The sequence below is a fragment of the Anolis carolinensis genome, chromosome 5 (genome assembly GCF_035594765.1).
Source record: "Anolis carolinensis isolate JA03-04 chromosome 5, rAnoCar3.1.pri, whole genome shotgun sequence".
Lineage (NCBI taxonomy): Eukaryota > Metazoa > Chordata > Lepidosauria > Squamata > Dactyloidae > Anolis > Anolis carolinensis.
In genome coordinates, this window is record NC_085845.1 from 33,599,324 (window position 1) to 33,622,788 (window position 23,465).

General features: G+C 38.9%; 1 protein-coding gene across 1 annotated transcript in view; it reads left to right on the forward strand.

The window, feature by feature from the left end:
* synpo2 (synaptopodin 2) overlaps window positions 1-23,465 on the forward strand; it is a 142,673-nt gene that overhangs the window by 99,209 nt on the left and 19,999 nt on the right. Inside the window, exons 3-4 of the mRNA XM_003221811.4 lie at window positions 2,142-2,956; window positions 8,653-10,853. Coding sequence (XP_003221859.3) covers window positions 2,142-2,956; window positions 8,653-10,853 — 3,016 coding nt within the window. The remainder of the gene's footprint in view (window positions 1-2,141; window positions 2,957-8,652; window positions 10,854-23,465) is intronic.

The window sequence follows — 23,465 nt, forward strand, 5'->3', positions numbered from 1 at the left end:
ACCGTGCAAACATTTTCCACTAATAAATCTCTTCCTTTTGTTCATCTTGTCTCTAGAGATGATGTCGCTTTTGTGATTATAACACAGGAATTGGGGTCTTGGGTTTCTAAGAGGTCATCATGGTCATTTTGGGTCAAGATTGGTCTTGGTTAAAGATTAGATTGAGAAGACAGCCTTGTGGTGATGGGCTCCCTAGGCCAAAGTCTCAAAAGCTTGTGTTAAAATCTATATGATCTGTCTGTGTTTAGAAGTAATGATAGGGCAAGCCATCTTGTTCTACCACAAATAGACCAAGAGGACTCACTATGACACAGGCACACCCCCACAAGGCTCTTCCTAGAAAGGATATGCAGTTTGATCATGTTGGGGACCATCTGACTATGAACAGGCCTCATGGGGTTTCATCTTTGTCAAAGTGACTCTTCCACCACCTGTTACACCTCTTCCTTCTACAGATGGAAAGCATTTAGAGGGGGCTTTACTGATTTTGAAACCAGCCTAGATTAACGTTTTAAGGCCTTTCTCCCTTCAAACACTTGACCCATTTCCATTCTAAACACTAAAGGCTTACACCATGTTATGTGAGCTAGCTGTATTGTCATGTGATTTAAACATTCAACCTATAACATTAAACAGAATATTAGGGGGTGTTATTTTTACCTTGTGAAAAAGTCTTCACGTTTTCCTTGGAACACTTTCAAGATCAAGGTAACACATTTGTGAAAAACTTCTAAAATGTTCTACTATAATTGCTAGTACCATCACCAAAACTCTTCTAGAATTTAGTATATTTTGGTGATAACATTGAGAATTGTAGGAAAACCATTCCTAAGAGGTATTACTTAAAATTGTTATATAGTTCAGTTCTCTAGCTATAATCATGCTTTCAGCTTTTGATGAGATACACTAAATTTTGCTATTGTCTACATGAAGAACAAATTATTGAAAGGCAAGGATCAAACTCTATTTATATGTCATTAAAAGAGAGAATGAGATATAGTTTCATGTCTCTTTTAACAGATTTAGTGGGCTGTAACCCTTTTCTGCTCTTAGTATTCAGAGGCATGGCAACTCTGACCCAGAATTTGGAAAATTTGCTCTTCTAAGCTCTGCTCTGATCCTGGAAGTTTTGTGACTTCCAGGCACTCATAGTCTTATCCTCCACATATTTGTTGAATCTCTCTTTAAAGCCATCTAAGTTGGTAGCTGTCACCACATTTTGTGGTAATGAATTCCATAGTTGATCCATTGTGTGAAGAATTAGTTCCTTTTGTCTGTCCTGAATGCTCCAACATTCAACTTCATTGGATTCACACTGAGTTCTTTTGTTATATGAGACAAGAAAACCTTGCTTTCTACCAATTTTATGTACAGTGTTCACAATTCACACATCTCTTATTATCACCCCTTACATACTTAATTTTTCAGCTTGCTATAAAGATTCATTTTCTGCTCTGCTTAAAATACAAATTCAGCATTATTCATTTGTCACACAAATAGTTCCAGAGATAATTGTATGAACTTTTAGTAGTATTTTTAATGACTAAGAGTCACAGAAAATGTTGTAGGTAATTCAGTAACTTGCCAATATGCAAATATCTTGATCATGGTCAATTTATGGGTACTTCATATATTGTATCCTCAGGACTGTTGATAGGATTTATAGTTTTCTTCAACTTTGATATCATCCATTAAAGGAGCTTGGGGCCACTGTCATATGTATATCCTATTAGATCTTCACAAGGACCCTGTAAGATAGTCGGACATGTGGTCACAAAGTAGAATTTGTGGAGAAAACCTTGGGATGCTTCCTCTAATACAATCGTCCCTCCTCATGTGTCAGTTTAACTTTTGTGGATTTAACATATTCTATGAATCTCTAGATCCTCCAGGATGACTGTATGGTCAACGTCTGCCAGAAAATGACCTTAGAGTCATGTTGAAGGACCTAGAGATTCTTAAAGAAGTGGGCAGGGGGAAGGAGTAGTTCTGCGCCCCTAACCCTAACCAAAGTAGAAATCATACAGTAGTTTAAACACTGGACAGTTACTGTAATCAGTGTTTAAAGGGCATAACTATCAAACTATACTTACAGCAACATGTTTGTACTATTTGCTTTGTGTGTGTTTGTGTGTCTGCAGATCTTCCAGTGTTGTAAGTGAGACCCTAAGTCTTGAAAAGAAAAATGGAAGACATAGTGAAACCAAAAATGAAGAATATAAAGAAAGTACTACTCTGCAAATCAGAACAGCAGTCTCCAAGGCTCCCCAGGAATTGCTGATTACAAGGGTAATTGAGGCATCGACACCAAAAGATGTGGAACAAAGTCGTGTGGATTTTTCTGGGACAAAACAAGAAAAAGAGCTAACCCATTGCCACAAAATCCCCCTGAAAGTCATAGAAGCCCCAGAAGCACACTTAATCGACATGCCTGCTCTCACTACGTGGACTGGAGAAAGCCCAGGCCCTACAGTTGAGCTGAAGTTGTCCCTCTCGCATGATAACCTCAAAGGCAGCAATGCTTCTACAGTGACAGTCCCAGGGATGGAAGACTATAAGCCTCTGGAAACAGGACCCACCCTGGTGAAAGATGGGACTAGCTGGGTAACTCCAGATCCTGAAATTAAAAAAGACTCTGCTGCCCAGTGGTCAAGCAGGCCATTCCAGATTGCTAGCGGTAACAAGGAGGTCAAGGCCATCTATGGAGCGGAGACAAAGGAGCCTTCTCTCACCAAAGTGGAAGTGATCCTGGACTGCTCCAACCAGGCAAAGGAAGGCTCCGGGTCTCCAGCTGAAAAGGGGTGTGTGGATTCTCCGTTGGAAGGAGGGCAGTCGGAAGCACCTCCTTCTGTCGTCTCCTTTGGAATCTCATCCGAAGGCACCGAGCAGGGAGACGGGGATCAGCACTCCGAAAGGGAACATAGCAGACCTCACAAACACCGAGCAAGGCACGCCAGTAAGTATGTCACGGCTTAATGGGTGGTATTGCTTGAAGGATAAATTCAACATTTGGAACACCATTACATCCACACACTGAGGACTAATACATTCTTTACAAGGAGGCTTCCTTTTCCCCACTCATTCTTTCTCTCTGCTTCTCTCTTAAGAAAACAAAATACTACTCAGTTTCTTTTATTTTTACAAATTCTGTAATATGGTTTTGGAGGGGACCCTTTGCACTTTGTAACACTGTCTCAGAAGCTTGCTTTGTAATATAATCTGAGCCTGTCTTTCTGCGAGACTAACATTGACTTCTTACTAAAAATACTTTCTTGTATCTACAGCTTTCCAGGCTTCTTAACAAAGACTTAAAAGGCAATTTGAGAGAGATTGTGCCAGACGAGAGACACATTGTTGGACGTACCACAGATGGCTTTAGGATTCACTTTTCAGGCAGAATATCAGCATTTTCTCTAGAATGGAGGCAGCATCTTTAAAAGTGCAAATGATGCTGCTTCTATTAAAAGCTGGGGGGAAATTTAAAAGGGGAAAAAGGAAAGGAAAGCCTAGTAGTGAAGCTTGATGATGCTTGCAGAAAGTCCCTTTGATGGACACCAGCATGTGTATTTTTGGCCAGTTATATGATCCTTTTAGTTTTGCAAGGCTTCCCTAGACTGTAAAGTGAACTTACTATTCCTTCTGCTTTCCAAACCTAGAGGTCAGTGCAAAACCTAAGCAAGGTCTTACTTGGGAGTAATCTGGATGTGAAATAGTAATAAAGCTAAGAAGACTAACTCTGATTCTCCTTTTCTCAAAGCATCTGCTTATCAATTCATTTCTACCGCTGGTATTTGTGCAATCATTCCTGGCTATTTCAAGAATTCTGTCAAGGGATTTCATTGCAAAATAGCAGAGGTGCAATGATATACCGTAGTACTGAGCTGACTTACGCAGACTGCCAGGATAAGCATGCCAACCCATTGCTAATTCCTCCATAAGAATATTTTTAGAATGATAGCCATTTGTATCAGTGTGTGGAGTAAGCCATCGTTTACACTTAAAGGACTCTCATGTAGTCATGGCTTTATGTCATATTAAAAGGAGTACAAAGGAATAGCATGCATGCTTGGCATTTTGACAATGAAGTCAGCAACAGCAACTGTGAAATTTTGTCTGTTACAGTCTTTACTGAAGAGTGCAGAACTAAAAAAATGTATTTTTTCTATCTACTATCAACATTTTGAGTATAATTTGAATGGGCTTGAACAAATCACAGTGCCACTATTGAAAAATAAAGAAAAACAACCAATTCATTTCTAACAAAATATAAACTTAGGCTGATACCCCAAAGAACTACCTCTGGGGTGAATATGTGCACCAAGTCAATAGTTTCATTTTAATTTATTATTTTAGCAGCAGGCCCCAATGCACGCATACATTTTCAGAAACTCTCTGCAATTTCAAAGCTTTCATGTGGTACTGGGTTTTTTTTGGGGGGGAAGGGGGGTGAATCCCAGAAATTGAAAGATCTCTTGAGCATGTGCAGGTTATTTTTAGGGTTTTTTTTCTAACTGCAACCTGAATGAGTAACCACATAGTTATGCTACAATGGGAAGTGCTCATAATACTTCAGAGGTGTTCAGGGCTGGTTCTAACATTATAATGAGTAAAGCAGATGCTTTATGCACCTGCTTTGAAATGTTATAAAATATGCAAATTAAAATTTCTATTGAATTTCTATTATTATTTTTACTTTCAGGGAGGGGAATTTAGTTAATAAAATTGCTTGCCTCAATTGATGCATAATGCCACCTTGACTGAAGGATGAGGATGGAAAGGGGCTCAATTTGAGGATCAGTCCCAAGGCAGAAACATTTCTAGGATATGCACCTGACTATACAGCTAGTCTATAAAACAACATACATATGGGCTGTGCATTATTAGATCAATACAGTCTATATAGTAACACACTGAGAGCTGCCTACCACGCCTATGTTTTCAATTGTACATATTTAGGAATTATATATTAGTCAATGGGTAGTAGCATATAATTTTCAATTGGTGTGCCATTCGGACTTATTCTCAAGTGAGCACTTTAGATTGCAAACATAATTATACATCTTATAGTAGAAACACCTTTCAATTATGGAAGGACTATGTGTTTGCAAATGGGTGTAAGACCTGTATTGTAAACATATAATAGAAATACAATATACTAGAGAAATAGTTATTTGTTTTAGTATAAGTAGAATACGTTTTCTAGCAGCTGTTTCAAGGTGAGCCTTCTGTTATCTGAAGCTTTTTAACAAAAAGGCATTAGTAGTCTGAGTACATTGAAATTGTTATTATTTTCACTCTAGGTCACACACTTTCAAAATATTGGCTCCCAAAATTTGCACTTAGGAAAGACTTTCCCCTTAACAGTAGTCTGAGTGCACTTGTTTAATCATTATGGCCCATCTAAGAAAGGAGCCCCTGGTGGTGCAATGGGTTAAACCCTAGTACCGGCAGGACTGCTGACTGACAGGTCGGCGGTTCGAATCCAGAGAGAGTGGGTGAGCTCCCTCTGTCAGCTCCAGCTCCCTATGTGGGGACATGAGAGAAGCCTCCCACAAGGATGGTAAAATATCAAACATTCAGGCATCCCCTGGGCAACGTTCCTAACAGGTAGCCAATTCTCTCACACCAGGAGCGACTTGCAGTTTCTCAAGTCACCCCTGACACGAAAAAAAATCTTCTAAAAAGAACAAATGAAAACACACTTTTTAAAAATTCTATGATAAAATACCCTATGAGAGTTTAGGTGTTGGGTTCTTTTTCAAACCATGGTCAGCATGTTAGGAAGATTATAAAGACAAAGGTCATATCTGAAGCTAGGCTGAGTATAAGCATGACTAGGAGAAACTCAGTTGGACACATGCAATAATTTGAACTTAATCAAAAACTATCCCATAAGCAGGAGGGAAGAACGGAGGGAAGCGGGGAAAGTGTCCTACTTTGGAAAGATCTGTCTTCGGGAATGACCAGCCATCCCACAACATTTCCCCACTTTCTTCCGCTTCCTCCTGCTGTGTTTTATCAGGAGTAGGGGGAACATCCGACTCCTGAAAACAGTCTTTTCTCACTGTCTTTTCATGCTGATGACATTATGCTAGTGTATGAAGATGGTGAAAAAAATTGGGGAAATTTAGAGTGGGATAAGGTCCTAAGAAGGAAGCCCCCAGTGGCACAATGGGTTAAATCGCTGAGCTGCTGAACTTGCTGATCGAAAGGTCGGCAGTTGAAATCAGGGGAGCAAGGTGAGCTCCCACTGTTAGCTCCAGCTTCTGCCAACCTAGCAATTTGAAAATATGCAAATGTGAGTAGATTAATAGGTACAACTCAGTCGGGAAGGTAACAGCACTCCATGCAGTCATGTCGACCACATGGCCTTGGAGGTGTCTATGGACAATGCCGGCTCTTCAGCTTAGAAATGGAGATGAGCACCAACCCCCAGAGTCGAACACGACTAGACTTAATGTCAGGGGAAAACCTTTACTTTTACTAATGTCCTAAGAGGACAGAGCTCCATGGTTCTTATGTGAATATAACCCCTTTGGTGATACCATTGTAAATATTATTTTCTATATCTATTTGTACAAGTTATTGAGATGTCTCTCATCTTGTACTCACCAGCAAAGCCTTATTTGCGTTCTCTTGGAACAGATTGTGCCAGGATTGGTTAAGATTTTAAAAGGTACCTCAGATTTGAGGGCTTGATCACCACAAATGGTGTATTCCATCTTCCATGCAATGGAAATGGAAAGGTGCGAGTGGAGAAATAAAGAACAAATGTATGTGTTTTTAGAGTTAATTTTGCCCTAGTATATATATTGGTCTATGCCCCAACCTCATTTGACCGAAAGGCCAATGACATGCCTTATATAATGAATTTCAGTCAGTTCTATGACATCTAGTTATTTCTGGTAGTTTTTTTTCCACACTACCAGCAATGCACTAGGTGCCTCTGATCAGTCTGGCTTCTTTGAATCTGACCTTTTCATTTCAATGAGATCAAATCACACCCTGGTTATAAAAAAGATATAAATGGGAGAGACTAGTAGAACCAGCAGCAGCCCATAGCGTATGTGAGTGAGGCTTAATCCAGCTATTTATGTGAATGGATGACCTCCTCTATCCTGAATGTTCAGCATGGCAAATGTATCTAGATAGAAAATATCAAATAAATATAATATAAAACTGCACATGAAAACAATCCAGTAATTTATGCAAAACTTGGTAAGTTGCTTTTTAAATTTACTTTCTTCCTGCTCGAAGTAATTCATTGCCATTAGCTATTAGAGTGTCTAAAACCTCAGGATTGGTAAGGGAATGGCATAAAAATTGAAGAATTCTTTTAAAATGCCTCTAAAATGCATTTTAAAGTATTTTTAAAGTAACAATAAAATGCTATTTATTACACTGTAAACTCATTCAATTTCTACTTGACGTGTTCTTTTTCTAATGGAACTTGATAGCACTTTCGCTACCAAAAAAACATAACACTACACCCAACTCGGTTACTGACTTAATGGTAACCTATTTTTTTCACACTCTTGAGTTGGTGGATCTAGCTTTTCAACTATACTGTGGGTTTAGGAAATATTAATATCTGGAACATACTTTTGTCATTCAAACACCAAGAGACAAAAATCTAATATTATATTTGTAAGAGTTTAGAGAAAATAGAGAAGCAGTGGACTGAAGAACAGAACTGAATGCTGTAGAGAGATTCACAGTGATCTCAAGTAATTCTCAAATTGTGTAGAATTACTATATTGCCCAAAAAGTTGGAGAAAAGCACCTAGAGAAATGAAATATAAATGTCAGTGTTTCAAGTGATGTCTTTTTCTAAGTGTTAAAGAACTTAAGGACAGAAATTCATGCGTTAAGAAAGAAATGGCCAAAAAAAAGAGAAGATCTGGGAGTAGTATGTGTAAATCAACATTCCTAGTATATGTAGATTGGTGTGAAACTGCTAAGTTATCCTCTTGGGTTATACTGTCTTACATTAAAAACACAGAACAAGGCAGAGATACATTAGAGTCTCACTCATCCAACATAATCAGGCCGGCAGAATGTTGGATAAGCGAAAATGTAGGATAATAAGGAGGGATTAAGGAAAAGCCTATTAAACGACAAATTACGTTATGATTTTACAAATTAAGCACCAAAACATCATGTTGTACAACAAATTGACAGAAAAAGTAGTTAAATACATGGTAACATTATGTAGTAATTACTGTATTTACGAATTTAGCACCAAAACATCGCAAATGTATTGAAAACATTGACTACAAAAAGGTAGGCTGCATTGGATAATCCAGAACATTGGCTAAGTGAAGGTTGGATAAGCGAGACTCTACTTTATATCAAATGCTGTATAAACTGAGCTAGCAAATCTATATGGGCAGAGGGAAATATTGTGCAAAGAATGTCAGGGAGGAATGTTTGCTATGAAATTTTTACCATGGTTGTAACTGTGGGGGAAATAGTAATATTAATGCCCTGCCAATGCATCCTTGCATAAGGGAGGATTCCAGGAATAGGAGAAGATAGATTACTATTGCACACTTACAGCCCAAATAGTTATTGTTCACTTATCATTAACATTGTTTTCATGTTAAATTTGACTCAGTGCAGTGAAATATGCTCTTTAATTGTTTCTTGCAGGGCTCAGACGGAGTGAGAGCCTGTCAGAAAAACAGGTGAAAGAGGCCAAATCTAAATGTAAAAGCATTGCCTTGTTGTTGACGGCAGCTCCAAATCCCAATTCCAAAGGGGTGTTGATGTTCAAAAAGCGTCGCCAAAGGGCCAGGAAATATACTTTGGTCAGCTACGGCACCGGGGAGTTAGAGCGTTACGAGGACGAGGGTGAAGAAGACGAGGAGGAGGAAGGTGACAAAGAAAACACCTTTGAAGTGACCTTATTAGGCACAAGTGAGTCAGAAATTGATGAAGATTTCTTCTCTGATCTTGACAAAGAAGACCGGATTGTGACATTTGACTGGGACACTGGGCTGCTTGAGGTTGAAAAGAAACCAAAAAGTGGGGACGAGATGTCTCAGCTTCTTCCAGACAGCAAGGGCAAAGGGGCACTGATGTTTGCCAAAAGACGTCAAAGGGTGGACCAGGTCACGGCTGAACAAGAGGCTATGAAGATGCAGGGAGTGCACAGAAGCTCTGAGGAGCACCAAGAAATCACTTCAGTGGAAAACACTCACAAAACGAGTTCTTCTTTGTACCAGTCAAAACAAGAAGCTTCCAGAGTTCAGCAGAGCCACGTTAGCAAAAGCTACATAGAAGTGAGCCACAGTCATGGTACAGCAATTCAGCAAAATGGCCTTGGGGTTGCTCCTGAAACAAATATGATATATCCATCTTCAGCAACTTCAAACAGAATGGCTAAACCTTTCCCTGGTGTACAGAATAGAGCAGCAGCTCCATTTTCACCCACTAGAAGTATGACTAGCCCCCTCTCAGATCTACCTGCACCGCCTCCTTATACATCGGTCAGCCCACCGCCTGAAGCCATGTACCGAACTGTTTTGACTCCAGTTGCCACCAGCACAACTCAGTCAACTCTGTTGTCTCCGGTGGAATCAACTGAACAGATTGCATCCAGAGATGAAAGGATTGCAGTGCCTGCCAAAAGAACTGGAATTTTGCAAGAGGCAAAAAGAAGAAACACAGCAAAACCAATGTTTACTTTCAAAGAAGCCCCCAAGATGAGTCCCAATCCTGCTCTTTTGTCCCTTGTGCAAAATACAGAAGGCAAAAAAGGTGCTCCTGTGGGCTTTGAATCAGGCCCCGAAGAAGACTACCTCAGTTTGGGAGCAGAGGCATGCAATTTCATGCAAATCCAAGCAGCCAAACAGAAAATCCCACCTCCAGTGGCTCCAAAGCCATCACTTAAGGTTTCTCCTACAACCACAACACCAGTATCACCAGTTTGGTCCCCTCCAGCTGTGGCTGTTTCCCAGCCTCCTGCCTTTCCAGTTCCACATTCGCCTGAAGTAACTGTTCCAGCAGTTGTCAAAACAGTACAACCTGTTTATCTCCCTCCACAGCCTCCTACCACTCTTAATCTAACTAGTCCCCTTAAAGGACCTCAAATAGCAACATCACATCAAAATTACACACCTAGAGCTACACCCACCACACCACTAGGAAACAGTGTGCTTGCAGGAGGAGTGGGGCCAGCTTTTGAAATGCCCCCAGCTTTGAGTGGGAAGGGAGCCCAGCTCTTTGCCAAAAGGCAATCACGGATGGAGAAGTATGTAGTTGACTCAGAAACTGTGCAGGCCAATATGGCCCGGGCTTCTTCACCAACACCATCTTTACCAGCTTCTTGGAAATATTCATCAAATGTCCGAGCACCACCACCTGTAGCATACAACCCTATCCAGTCTCCATCTTACCCTCTGGCTGCTACCAAACCACAGTCAAAGTCCTCAGGAGTTGCCAAAACAACCAAGAAAAAGCCTAAGAAAGCACTTAGTTCTTTGGAAGTTATGAAGCATCAGCCCTACCAACTTAATGCATCCTTATTTACTTTTCAACCTCCTTCTGATAATAAAGAAGGCCTGCCCAAACAAGCTACAAAGTTTGACTCAGTGTCCTCCTCAAAACAAGCTCTACCTTCAAGATCTCTCAATGCTGGTTCTCCTTCTAATGTCAGAGCCTCTTCGGTGTACTCTGTACCAGCCTACAGTTCACAACCATTCTCCCCGTCAAATGCTTCTAGCCCTTTAATTGAGTCCTGTGCACCAACAGTTCACTCTACTTTTCCGAAGCAAGAATCACCTGCCTCCTCTATGTTTACTACTCCCAAGCCAAAGTTCTCAGCCAAGAAAGTTGGTGTCACAGCGCAGGTGTGGAAACCCTCAACCATTGAAGAGTAAACCATAGATACAACTCAGTGGCTTGCAATGAATTGTTTGCAGTGGTGATCTGACACCCAAAGGGATCCTCAGCTTACTTAATAATTTTATTATTAACTTTCTCATGAAATCTGGGTCCAAAACTTGGCTTAATTCTGAAATACTGTGCATACTTACCTGGATGTAAATTCTACTTAAAACAGTAGAATTTACTTCTGAGTAAGTATGCATAATATTGCGCAACAATTTTTTTTGAAAGAAATCAATATGAATATTAATTTCAGATGACATTTATGTATACAGTCATCTGTAATAAAAGGGCACATATACAGTGTCCCAAAATGGACATAATTAAGTATTAAGTAAGCAGGATCTTAGGTGTCAGTGGCTTCAGTACACACAGACACAGTGAACACGGTTCCTGTATTGCAACAGTTAAAGATAGCTTTCACAGGGGGTTTTGGGTGGGTGGGTGTGCAGAACATATCATTCTCTGCTGGCCAAAGGGTTCAGATACATTTAACAGTTACTGATATCAGATTCATTTTTAAACAGTGCCTTCTAATATTACATCTCTTGCAAATGTTGTGTATAAAATAGCAATACAAAATATTTAGCACAACTCTGCAATTGATTCATTATGGAGAATCCTGTCTAGAACCCCATTGATCTATATATATTGGTCCATATGAAAATAAGTGGCTTCCACTTTGGTATATCCACAGTTAAAATTGTGGGTATTTAAATTTATAAACAAGGTCTTCTCAATTTTTAATGTTAAGCTGCATGTGAACTACTATGGTGGATCCATGGTAGTTCACCTTATTCAAGCATTATAGATATATTTCTGTCTTTTCATGTGATTCCACCATGTTATAATCACAGGAAAGTAGTTCATGCACATTAGCACTGGTGTTTAGCCTCTGCTTTAGTTCACTTGAGAATCAACTGCATTCTTCGAGTGTAAACTGGTGACTTAACAATGATCCAAAACCATGAATTATGGTACCTACCTACCTCTTTGGTACCTCTGTGATTCACTCTGTTTACCCCTTCCCAAGGGTCTGTTGGGGGTGAGGTTTGCTATATAGGAAGAAGAAAGACATGAAGGGGAAGAAGTTTAGACTGGAGAGGTTGTTAGAAGTTTTCCGATTTTTAAGGAAATGTTGACCTCCACAGTGCGAGCACACTTTTTTTTATAACAAGCAGATATCATGAGAGAAGGACAATAAAATTAGAAGTGTTGAAGAGTCAGGATAAGCTGGGATCTACAACTGTGGAAGTGGTGCAATATGTTCATGTGAAAGTATAATGACTAATATCTGAAGGGACGGAATTTTGCAACCAAAGTAATATGTGCCTTAAAAATAATTGTTTAATGATATGCTATGATTCCGGGCTTTATCTTTCAGCTGATCATCGGGCACATTTCTTATTTTCACTTGGGGCTTTCCAATCTCGTTTCCTCCTTCCACTAGTGTTTCTTTTTTTATTCTCTTCTTGCTCTTTCATTCTAATTTTAAATAATGTACTGTGGACCAGGAGGATCAAGACACTGTTACCATGTTTTTCTCTGCAGAGTATCTTGAGCTAGATTCTGACCATGTTATTTGCGGCTGTGAGATATATATGTCAAGTATTTCCAGAATGTCTGGATACCTACAGAATAATTGAACACAGACTACTTTGGCTCTTAAAATATTATATATTTACATATTGATTTGTTTTCAAAAGGCAATGGGTTGTGGATGTAAGATTATAGATAAAACAGTGTCTTGTTAACAATATCTTTGTTTCCAAAAGGCAATGGGTTGTGGATATAAGATTATAGATAAAACAGTATCTTGTTAACAATATTAACAAAATATATTATGTTAATAAGTTTTCAATTAGGAATATTACTTAGTCTTCCCATTGCTATCTTGTCCATTTAATTAGACATGAATCGAGCCAAGGACTTACAGCATACAAATCATGTGAGCTGCAGTTCCCACCCAAAGATTGGACAAACCGAGCTATTTACCTAGACAGCAGAACTGAGTCCTATTTAGTGATCTCCAGACCTTCTTATGAAGCAGCTGGAGCCCCAAATCCATAGAGCCTTCTTGCTCTTCAGTATACATTGCCTCGTGAAGCTAAGGACATGGCCAAAACATCCTTAATCACTAAAAGAGTAGAGATCACAAGGAATATAGCCCCATTGTCAACTTAACCTCCTTGAGTCTTCTTTGAAATCTGATGGGAGCTATGTACCTCCCACAGCCCAATTCATGCAAACAGCCATTGCTTACACTTCGAAAGCCAGAGAAAAGTAAGAAAAAGATGTGCTGCAGAGTTGACTTAGTACTACAATAATGTTGAAATGGCCTTTATGTTTAAAAAAGTTCCTGATTTAATATTTCTTAACTGTTCATCACTGTGAAACATACACCCAAATTTGGGCAAATTCCAGCACTCAAAACTATTTCTATATAATGTGTCTTCACTGTGAACTTGGAGGAGGATCTACACATACATGTAGCTTCCTGAAAACAATTTTCACAGTCATAGCATGATGTTATACTTACACAAACATCTGGCTGGAAGCCATATGTGTGAACAGACAATACATCAATGGACGCTCCATTTGATTGTGGAAACATAAGCAATGGAGAGCAATGCCCCCTCCCACTGTATTGGTGCCATTTTTGGTGTAACACGGAAGGAATTAAAAGATGTGAAAAGGTAGGCCACCATAAGGAAAGGAAGATAAATCTGCTGTACAAAGGTATACATGCAGGACATATTTCTGTTGCATGTTACATTGTACATTTAAAACACATGCATTCCTTGATATGCAGGCCTTATCTAAAGCTCACGGGGCACGTTGGAAGAATATATTTGCTCAAGTAGTAGCTTTTGCCTGAAGGTCACAGTGCTAGCTTGTTTTGAATAGGATAGTTTAGTTGAATTATTCTGTAGTATAAGTCAAATTTGACTGTATAAATGTTTAAAATCCAGCCCATTCTACACAGGGGATTATTTTGCAATTGAAGATTATATGGTACCAATATTTTAATCCTCTTGAGATCTCTTTTGTTCATTTCCACTTTAAATCTACTGTATTTTTTCCTCTGACATTAAAACTTTTTCTTTCTTCTTTACTTGACTTCTTGCTTATTCTTTGCCTTCATATATTTGAGCTATCATATCAATACAGCTTCCTTCCTTCCTTCCTTCCTTCCTTCCTTCCTTCCTTCCTTCCTTCCTTCCTTCCTTCCTTCCTTCCTTCCTTCCTTCCTTCCTTCCTTCCTTCCTTCCTTCCACTAAATTTCCCCCAAATGCTAAATGGCATTCAGATTCAACTGGAATTGATTCACTCTTATCAACAGACTTGTTAAATCTGAGTATTCACATCTGAACAGGGTCTGTCCCATAACATTTATGGGATTAAATCCCATAAATCTGTTTATGTGACTTAAGCCATAAAACCATGTTGCAACAGCTGATCACTTCAGATTTGATATATATGTAGTTATTTGTTACTAGAACTAGAACAAAAGGAGGGCCAAGAAAGAAACTCCACTAATGCCTCATGTCTTCTGTAACCACAAGTACTTAAGTGTTTGACCATTTATAGCAGTGGTTCTCAACCTGTGGGTCCCCAGATGTTTTGGCCTTCAACTCCCAGATATCCTAAGAGCTGGTAAACTGGCAGGGATTTCTGGGAGTTTTAGGCCAAAACACCTGGGGACCCACATGTTGAGAACCACTGATTTATAGTTATTATGGCACTTAAGAGGGAAAGATTGTGGTGAAATCTTCTTTCACAATCCATATAATTACCTTCTCAGCTTTGCTTCACTTTCCTGTTCTTAAATGCTGAGCAGAGAAAACATTTGAGATAATGCCCCCGTGATAATGATCTATCACTGTGAGAACATTTCAGAAATCATGACATCTTCCTTTCTCAGTTTGGCCTCCTTAGAGTATCTAGTTTTGCTGCCAACTTGCTCTCCTTTTCAATGTGCTTTGGATCCCTAAAACACTCCTCTGGTCGCTTAAATGTAAGTCTATTATCCAAGCCTCCTTTATAAACCAATATTTAGTGAGGTGATATGAGGCACATCTGTTCATATTATATTTGGCTTATGAATGTTTCAGAACCTAGACTTGAATCAAGGGAGAATGAGTTATAATTTGGATATATATTGATGCACTTACAATGGGTATTTGTCCAATTGAAGTCCACACAATAAATATCTGTTGACTTCCATTTGTTGAAAACATTTATTTGCATCAGACAATTGCTTTTATGCAAATACAAATTTATTTGCATCAGACAATTGCTTTTATGCAAAAGCAATATCCTTGTAAATGAGAACATTAAGTGCATGGTTGTTTGCAATATAAAAATAACATCCTTTTAAAAATAAGTACCCAAGGCTGTACCCACACTGCAGAGTTATAGCAGTTTGACACCACATTTGCTACCTTGGCTCAATGCTATAGAAATCTAAGAGTTGTAGTTTTGATATTTACCCTGCCATGTCTGAATGCTCTCTTCTCCAAGACTGCTTTTTAAGAAGTGTCACGCACTGGCAGTTCAATGTTTACTTTTAAATTACATTTTCTGAGAAGTGTGATGGGGCACCTATATATTGCAATGACACAAGGAAACCTTGTCCTCTTCCTGAGTTGAGAGGAGAGTTTTGGATGCCTATCATTTTTAACTCCACCAGCAATGGATTGCAAAGGGGACTGGTAATAGAATACAGGGCCTCTCACCTCTTGTTCAAATATGGCCTAGGGCAGGAATGACTGAAAGCCACGACCAGCTGCTGCGTAGTCTGAGTGACATCAGTGGATGGTGACTGTCAGTCCAGCCGAAGCAGAGAGGTTGCCCTCACACCCAAACATAACTCAAATACGCATGAACTTGCATTCTTCCTGTGAGATCCAGAAAGGCCAAGGAAATATGAACAGATGTTAAAGAGATGCTGTACTCTAAGCTAAGTAGCGTGCATCCTCTTTCCCCAACGAACATTATCAATTTTGTTCAAACTGTCATGTTTCCAAATTGCCTTTAATATTGAGGCAATGAATGCAAAGGCTGGAGGTAATGCCTCTTACATTCAGTAAAGAGATCAAAAGCTCAATGGATAAGAAAATTAGAGAACAGAGAACTTTGGTGCGCTGTGAAAGGAAGGTTTGCAGCATCTGACCATCATTAGCAATTCCCTATATGCCAGCTTTTATACTTTACTTTTGAGTGATAAATATGTAACCATCTACACAAGCCCTCACTATATTTCAAAAGCAAAAGTAGCTCTTTTAGGAAAATTTCTCAGGCTTGAATCATTCTGGAGACACATAGTTAGCCCAAATTTGTATGACAACATAAAGCAGATGATAAGTGTACACTTGTTAGGAATACAGAGAAGGTGCAGTTAGGTTGTCAGATAAGAAGGAAGCCTGATGGAGGAGCACATCTTAAGGAGATGGGTTGTGCAAGAAAAGAGGCAGGTAAGGATTGACTTTACACACTATATTGCCCATATCTTTCACACAAACACAATCACATTAGCTGGAGAACACAAGATTGGGAATCATTGACCAGCAGTCTGTTAATAACCTGTGCAGGTGTAAGTTGTTCTGCACAGGTAGAGTAATTTTTGGAGAGGGGCAAAGTGGCATAAGTGAAGTTGCACCGGTGGAAGTCCATTAAAGAACACAGAATAGCATCTACATGTATACTGTCCCTATGCATTGCTTTTGTATTTTGCAGTTGCACAACAGTTTGCCAGCCATGCACATTGATCTTTGATCAATGTGTTGCACTATGCTGGCATTAATTTTATAGGCATTGCATAATGTAACTTTGTCAGTGATAAAGTGTTACAGGATCCTGGTGAATGTTTTCTGATTCAATGTTCTCAGGGAAAGAAGCTTCTTCCTTCCAAAGGAAGCAGGAAAGTCTGATTCATAGGAAGACTCTTCCTTTGACACTACAGAAGAAATGTTAGTGGCTTCTCAGGGACTGGATTGATGACTTATAGAGAAGCATCTTTTCTGCACTGTCCCATTGTATTGTGCCCTTGTGTTAACAACATACCTTGAACAAAGTACATGGGTTGTCTGGGTTTTCTGTCCAGTGTGATCAGCTTCTCATTCCAACAAGAAAGGGTGTAAATGTAGGGAAACCAAACCACATTGGTAGCACTCAGTGGTGTCCTTTAACCTCTTTGTGCCTAGTAAAAACTTGAATAGCACACATACAATCTTTGAATGAAAGAATAATATTGTAGAGACAAAAAAAGAAACTAAAAAACCAAGCTTAATTGCCCTGCAGGTCTCTAGACCTATGGGGCATTAAAGAATGCATAAATATATTCTGAGATCTAGGTCTTCAAAAGAAGCAAAAACCTTCAAAGGGGTTAAAAAAGGAAATCTTTCTGGAAGGTACCTCCTGATATGTTGTTCCCATGAAAGCATAGGATGATACCCTGTTTCTGTAATTTATCTTCTTCTCTTTCAATTGTGAGCAGACACCTTCCTTTCTTTACTGTTCACTTTAACTCTCCTCCTTTGCTTGGGCTCACTGTAATCATACCTGACCATGACACTTACCATATGCTGATACTGCTTCTATTATAGGGCCACAATTAGGCACTTGAACTTTCCTATTTTATCTGGCCTCGGTGCAGCAGGTATTTTATAAAATTTTAGTCATCATTTTAGCAGACCACTTAACAATATCTACACTCCTCATCTGCAACAGTGTGATAACGAGTCTGCTAGGATTTTAAATGTGCTGATAGACACAAAAGTAGCTACATTTTAATTCAAGTGGTTGTTATCAACAAAGGAAAGATTGTGTAAACCCCATGGTAATAAATTTTCCACTGAGGTCAAAAGTGAAGCAAAACAAAGGGAGAGACATTTCTGTGAGAATTTAGCAAGGTGAATAAACTCATGTGTTTGTACAAAGGCAGCAGCCATACAATAGAAGAATGAATGGCAGCAGGGGAGTGAGATGGAATGATGGATGGGCTCACTGGGAAGCACTTGTAGTCTGAATGTGTTGTTGGAATCAGAGGGGAGAGTGGAAGACGCAGGAGCATATGGAGTTGAGGAAGATAGCAGTTGAAAAGGGAGATCAGTTATGGCATGTGAAGTTAGATTTTACAAAATATTTGTTATATTCCTTGTGAAATGATTTCACATTCTAAATACTATGTTCTGTAATAAATATATAGTTAATGATATGCCTACCTGTGTTCTGATCTGGGAGATTCTAAAGCTAGTGTAATTTCACCCCATGTACCAGTTCTGCTTTACGTAACCAAGGATAAAACAAGGAGACTCTTACTGCTCTCTATAAATCAGTGGCAGGTGGTGACCTGGGGAGTAGCTGGTCTAGACTAGAGGTGAGAAGTCTGACCTATGAAACCTGGAGCTTTCTTTTGAAGCCCCCAAAGCCTCACCCTCCAGACCACTAAATCCCTTTGCCCAAAAGAGTGGCTGGAAAAATGACCAAAACCATAACACCCACTCAAATACCCTTGAGTTTAGGAGCCCCCAGTGGTGCAGTGGGTTAAACCCTTGTGTTGGCAGGACAGATGACTTGAAGATTGGGTTACTGACCTGAAGGTTGTCGGTCCGAATCCAACCCGGGGAGAGTGTGAGTGAGCTCCCTCTATCAGCTCCAGCTCCATGTGGGGACATGAGAGAAGCCTCCCACAAGGATGGTAAAAACATCAAAAAAAACAACATCCAGGCATCTATGGGTAATGTCTTTGCAGATGGCCAATTCTCTCACACCAGAAGTGACTTACAGTTTCTCAAGTCACTCCTGATACTTACACACAAAAACCCTTGAGTTTGTCTATCCCTATAATTGAACAGTACTGTCTGCCTTCAGTGCCAGATAAAGTTCTTTATTAGAAAATAAATTATCTTGAGACTTGGAAAGTTTTTAGAGATGTTTCTATGGGGGCATCTGAACTATGCAGTTTGACACCAGTTTAACAGTCATGGCTCAATGCTATGGAATCATTGGATATGTAGTTATTAGTTGGTGAAGTACCAGCACACTCTTGGCAGAGGAGGTTAGAGATGTTGTACAGCTACAACTCTACGGTCCCATCTACATTGCTTTGATTATCTGTTTTGAACTGGATTATATTAGCCTACACTGCCATATATTCCAGTTCAAAGCAGATAATCTGGATTTTATATGGCAGTGCAGATGGGGCCTAAGAATTCCCTAGCATTGAGCCATGACAGTTAAAGTGATGTTAAGCTGCATTAATTTTACCATTCTAATGAATTCTAAAAAGAAATAAAATTGTAGTAATATGAAATAATCACCAATAACCAACAAAAGGTTTGAGGAAGATTAAATTTAAATCAATGTGCACTTGATCTTGCTTGATGGGATATTTCAGTCCCTAGAAATTTAGATTATAATAGATGTTAGTCTTTATAGTGCAGCACAATTATGGAAACAAAGTATTAGTCATTTACAGCAATTATGACAAAATCGTAATTATAAACAAACACATACCATATATATACAAATATAAGCCAGATACCTATAACGGAAAAGATTTGATACATAAAATGTCACAGTCCAGACAAAAATAAACCAGCCTAGCAGCTAGGTGCCACAGCAAACAAATTACGAAATCCAAGAATTTAGCTGGCAAAATTGCTACCATGAGAACAGACAAAATAAAGCCACTAATAAAAATCACTTGAATGAGACAATTACTAAAACGCCACAACCAAAATTCACCATAGCTTGCATAATGGTAATTAAAGTGGAAATAGATTTGAATTAAAGGTTAGGAGTTTTTTTGGCCTTATTACAAAAACAGACACATAAAGAGAAAAAAATGTTCTCAAACACCTAATGTTATATAGCTGTATGAAAGAAGAACCCAGTCAAGGCCTCTGAAGGCACAGAGAAATAACAGTAAACTTGGCTGTGAGAGAGAACTGCTTACACAGAGTATGCGGCCCCTCACCTCAAAAAGCTATCTGGATTACAGAGATGCTCAGCTGCTCCAACTTTTCAGAGAAGAATCTCTCTGTATATTCTGAAAAGGTGAGAATGCCAGAGAGTGAGACAATGGCACTGATTCCAGTAATAACACTGGGAGATCATTTTACTTCTGTATGCATCAAGATTTATGTTGCAAACATTTAACTCCAAGGAACAAATAACTTTAACCCTCTAGGGTTGGGATTTTAATATTAAATAGATATAAATCAATGTTGCTCCTAAGTGGACCTCCACTACTCTCCTCTTCCCCTGCTTTAAATTGTCGGGATTAAACATCATTTCTTTCATGCACACAATCTCCATGAACTCTACCAGTTAACCTTCCAGTTTAGATTGTGTATCTAATCTAATTTAATCTAATTTAATTGTGTAGTTTTCAGTCCAAGTTTTAGCAGGCATGTGGAATGTGGAGGCAGCAAATTCTGTAGATTCGTAACTTGATGATAGATCAGGCATGGACAAACCTTGGCCCTCTGGGTGTTTTGGACTTCAACTCACAAAATTTATAACAGCCTACCGGCCATTAGGAATTATGGAAGTTGAAGTCTAAAACATCCAGAGGGGCAAAGTTTGCCCATGCCTGTGATAGATGCAATATTACTATGCTAGCAGCTTATGATATACTGAACACTTTTTACACAAGCCACAAAATCAAGAGTATAGCCGGCTCTCAGTATTTACTAAGTTTGGTTCCAAGGCTCCTCATCAATACAAAAAACAGTGGGTGCTCAAATCCCATTGTATACAATAATGTAGTAAAATGGTATCCTTTATATATATAACAGTGGGAGAATGCATAAGTTTACATTTTGGATGTAAATAAAACAATTAAACCATGGTTGATTGAATCCATGGATGCAAAATCCATGGACTGATTGTACTTGGGTATTCTGAAGAGGCATAATCACCCATTTCTTTTAATAGAGGAATTCAGCTTTCTTGAGTCAAGGAAACTATTAGGAAGTTTGTTTCCTAAAGGTACCAAGTCTAAAAACAAAATTTGAAAACCGAGTTCTAGGTCACGGCACATGGTTGGCTAGGAGTAGAATATTATGTACAGATGAATACTATCAAAATGTATCAAAATTGCATTTTATAGCCAAATAATGCATATCCTCAGAAAGTTTTTTTTTTATTCCTGTAAAATTTGTTCAGATGGATTTGGTACCTTTTAGAAACAAACTTCACAATTATGTCCAAAGACAGAATGTGAAATAAGCATTGCAACAGTGAATGGTAGATATACTGATGACAGTTTTAGAACTGGAGATCTTTCTGTGACTGATCACTTGGATTAAGAAATGCTAGTGGTTATCTTTTCAAGTCCCCCTCTCAATAAATAGTTTAGAGGGCAAGGGGAATTACATGCTTTGATAGCAATGCTTCCTGCCCCCAAAAGAACCTTCACTCCCACCTTTCCTGAGAGTCCTTTTTGTCATCTTTACTATCAGTGGAGATGGTTTCAATAGTGATGGTGATTTGGGACATAGCTAGTAGGTCAAGAATCTCCAGCCAAGGTGGTATCCTGGTTGTAATTTATTGAGCGCTATTGTCATTATTCTACATGCTTTGAAATCCTTTTTTCATTCTTTCTACAATCCTGTGATGTAGCTCAGTTACTTCCAAAACACAGATGGACCCTAAGATAATGGTTGAAGTTGCACTGTGGTCCAAAGCCTGAAATAAGATTTAGTTACCTTTAAACTCCATTCAGACCTTCTGTCCAAACAATATCATAGACACTTTAAGGCTCTTATATGCAAGAAGGTCACATTTTGACTAATTGGCTGGATGTGCATGATTAAATAACTGTTTAGATGTTGATTACATTCAATGTGTTAAAGCTTATGTTCAAAGATCAGGAAAGCTGAGTGCAAAGATGTCTTTTAGAGATCAGAACAACACTTCTGCCAATGCTGGCTTACATGTGTGAAAGTTAGTTGCACATCTCCTGGGCTATTGCTAAACTATATTACTATTAGAGGGACATACAATCCATGCAGTCATGCTGGCCGCATGACCTTGGAGGTGTCTACGGACAACGCTGGCTCTTCGGCTTAGAAATGGAGATGAGCACCAAACCCCCAGAGTCAGACATGACTGGACTTAACGTCAGGGGAAACCTTTACCTTTACCTTTACAATCATTATAAGGATTTCACATATAAAACATAGGTGACCTTTTTTAGAAGTGCTAGACATGTCTAGGAGAAACACAAATCTCGCCTCAGTGACATGGATAATGGGTGTTCCTATGGGCGGTCTCCCACCAAGCATTGACATTTCTATCCCAAAATCCTGCTTCACGAGCATGGTATTTTTAAATTAGTTGAGTCATTAGAAATACTGAAATCTCAAAATATTACGACTTTGTTTTTCCTGTCATTTCTTGTTCATTGTAATCTTGGCTTTCGAAATTGCATTACTGCTAAGTTTTTAACTGTTTTTGACCTCCATGTTTGAGAGAAATGAGATTGAGAAGAAAGGGGGTTTGTCTTAAGAATGATGCCTCCTTGTTCCTCAAGAGTAAGCAGATTGAGGGGAAGTGTAAAGGAGCCCAGAAGAGGTGTCTGATTTAAGAACAGTCTCTTGGGTCTCTTCTAGAGTACTAAGCAGTTTTAGAAGCAGTGTAAAAAAGACCAGAAATGGTGTCTGATTTTAAAAACTGTACCTTTAGTCTCCTGTAGACTAAGCGGATTGAGAGGGAGCATAAGGGAGTCCAGAAGTGGTGCATGATTCTCTCGTGCATGCACGCAGGACAAGATTGTTATAAATTCAGATTCTAATTGCAGTTAATTACAGAAGTTTTGTAGTTAGAGATGCCCAGGAACACCAAATAGAAGGGGAATCCTGTTGACCAAACAACAGATTCTGAAAAACATTGAGTTCATACTTTTTAGGGGTTAACAATAAAGCTGCAAAAATCTCAGCTTTCAAAACCAAAATTCCTTCACCAAAAAAAATGTTTAAAAATCTTGCTGGAGAAGCAGATCAATAGTCTACATAGTGTCTTTAGATGGCATATCAGGATGGCTATGCAAGCTATTAAGTAGGTGTCACAAGGCACACCCTCATTTGGTCTGATTATCTCAGATTATCTGGCAGTGTAGACTCATATAATCCAGTTCAAAGCAGATAATCTGGGATCAGATCCTGGGGTATAGGGCAGTGTAGATCCAGCCTCATTAGAATATAGCAGTAAAATTATTACAGTAGAATCTCACTTATCCAACATTCTGGATTATCCAACGCATATTTGTAGTCAGTGTTTTCAATGCATTGTGATATTTTGGTGCTAAATTCATAAATACAGTAATTACTACATAACATTAATGTGTAATGAACTACCTTTTTGGTCAAATTTGTTGTATAACATGATGTTTTGGTGCTTAATTTGTAAAATCATAACCTATTTTGATGTTTAATAGGCTTTTCCTTAATCTCTCCTTATTATCCAACATATTCGTTTATCCAACGTTCTGCTGACCCGTATATGTTGGATAAGTGAGACTCTACTGTATTTCTATTTGAAATATTTATCCAGTGTATTGCTGG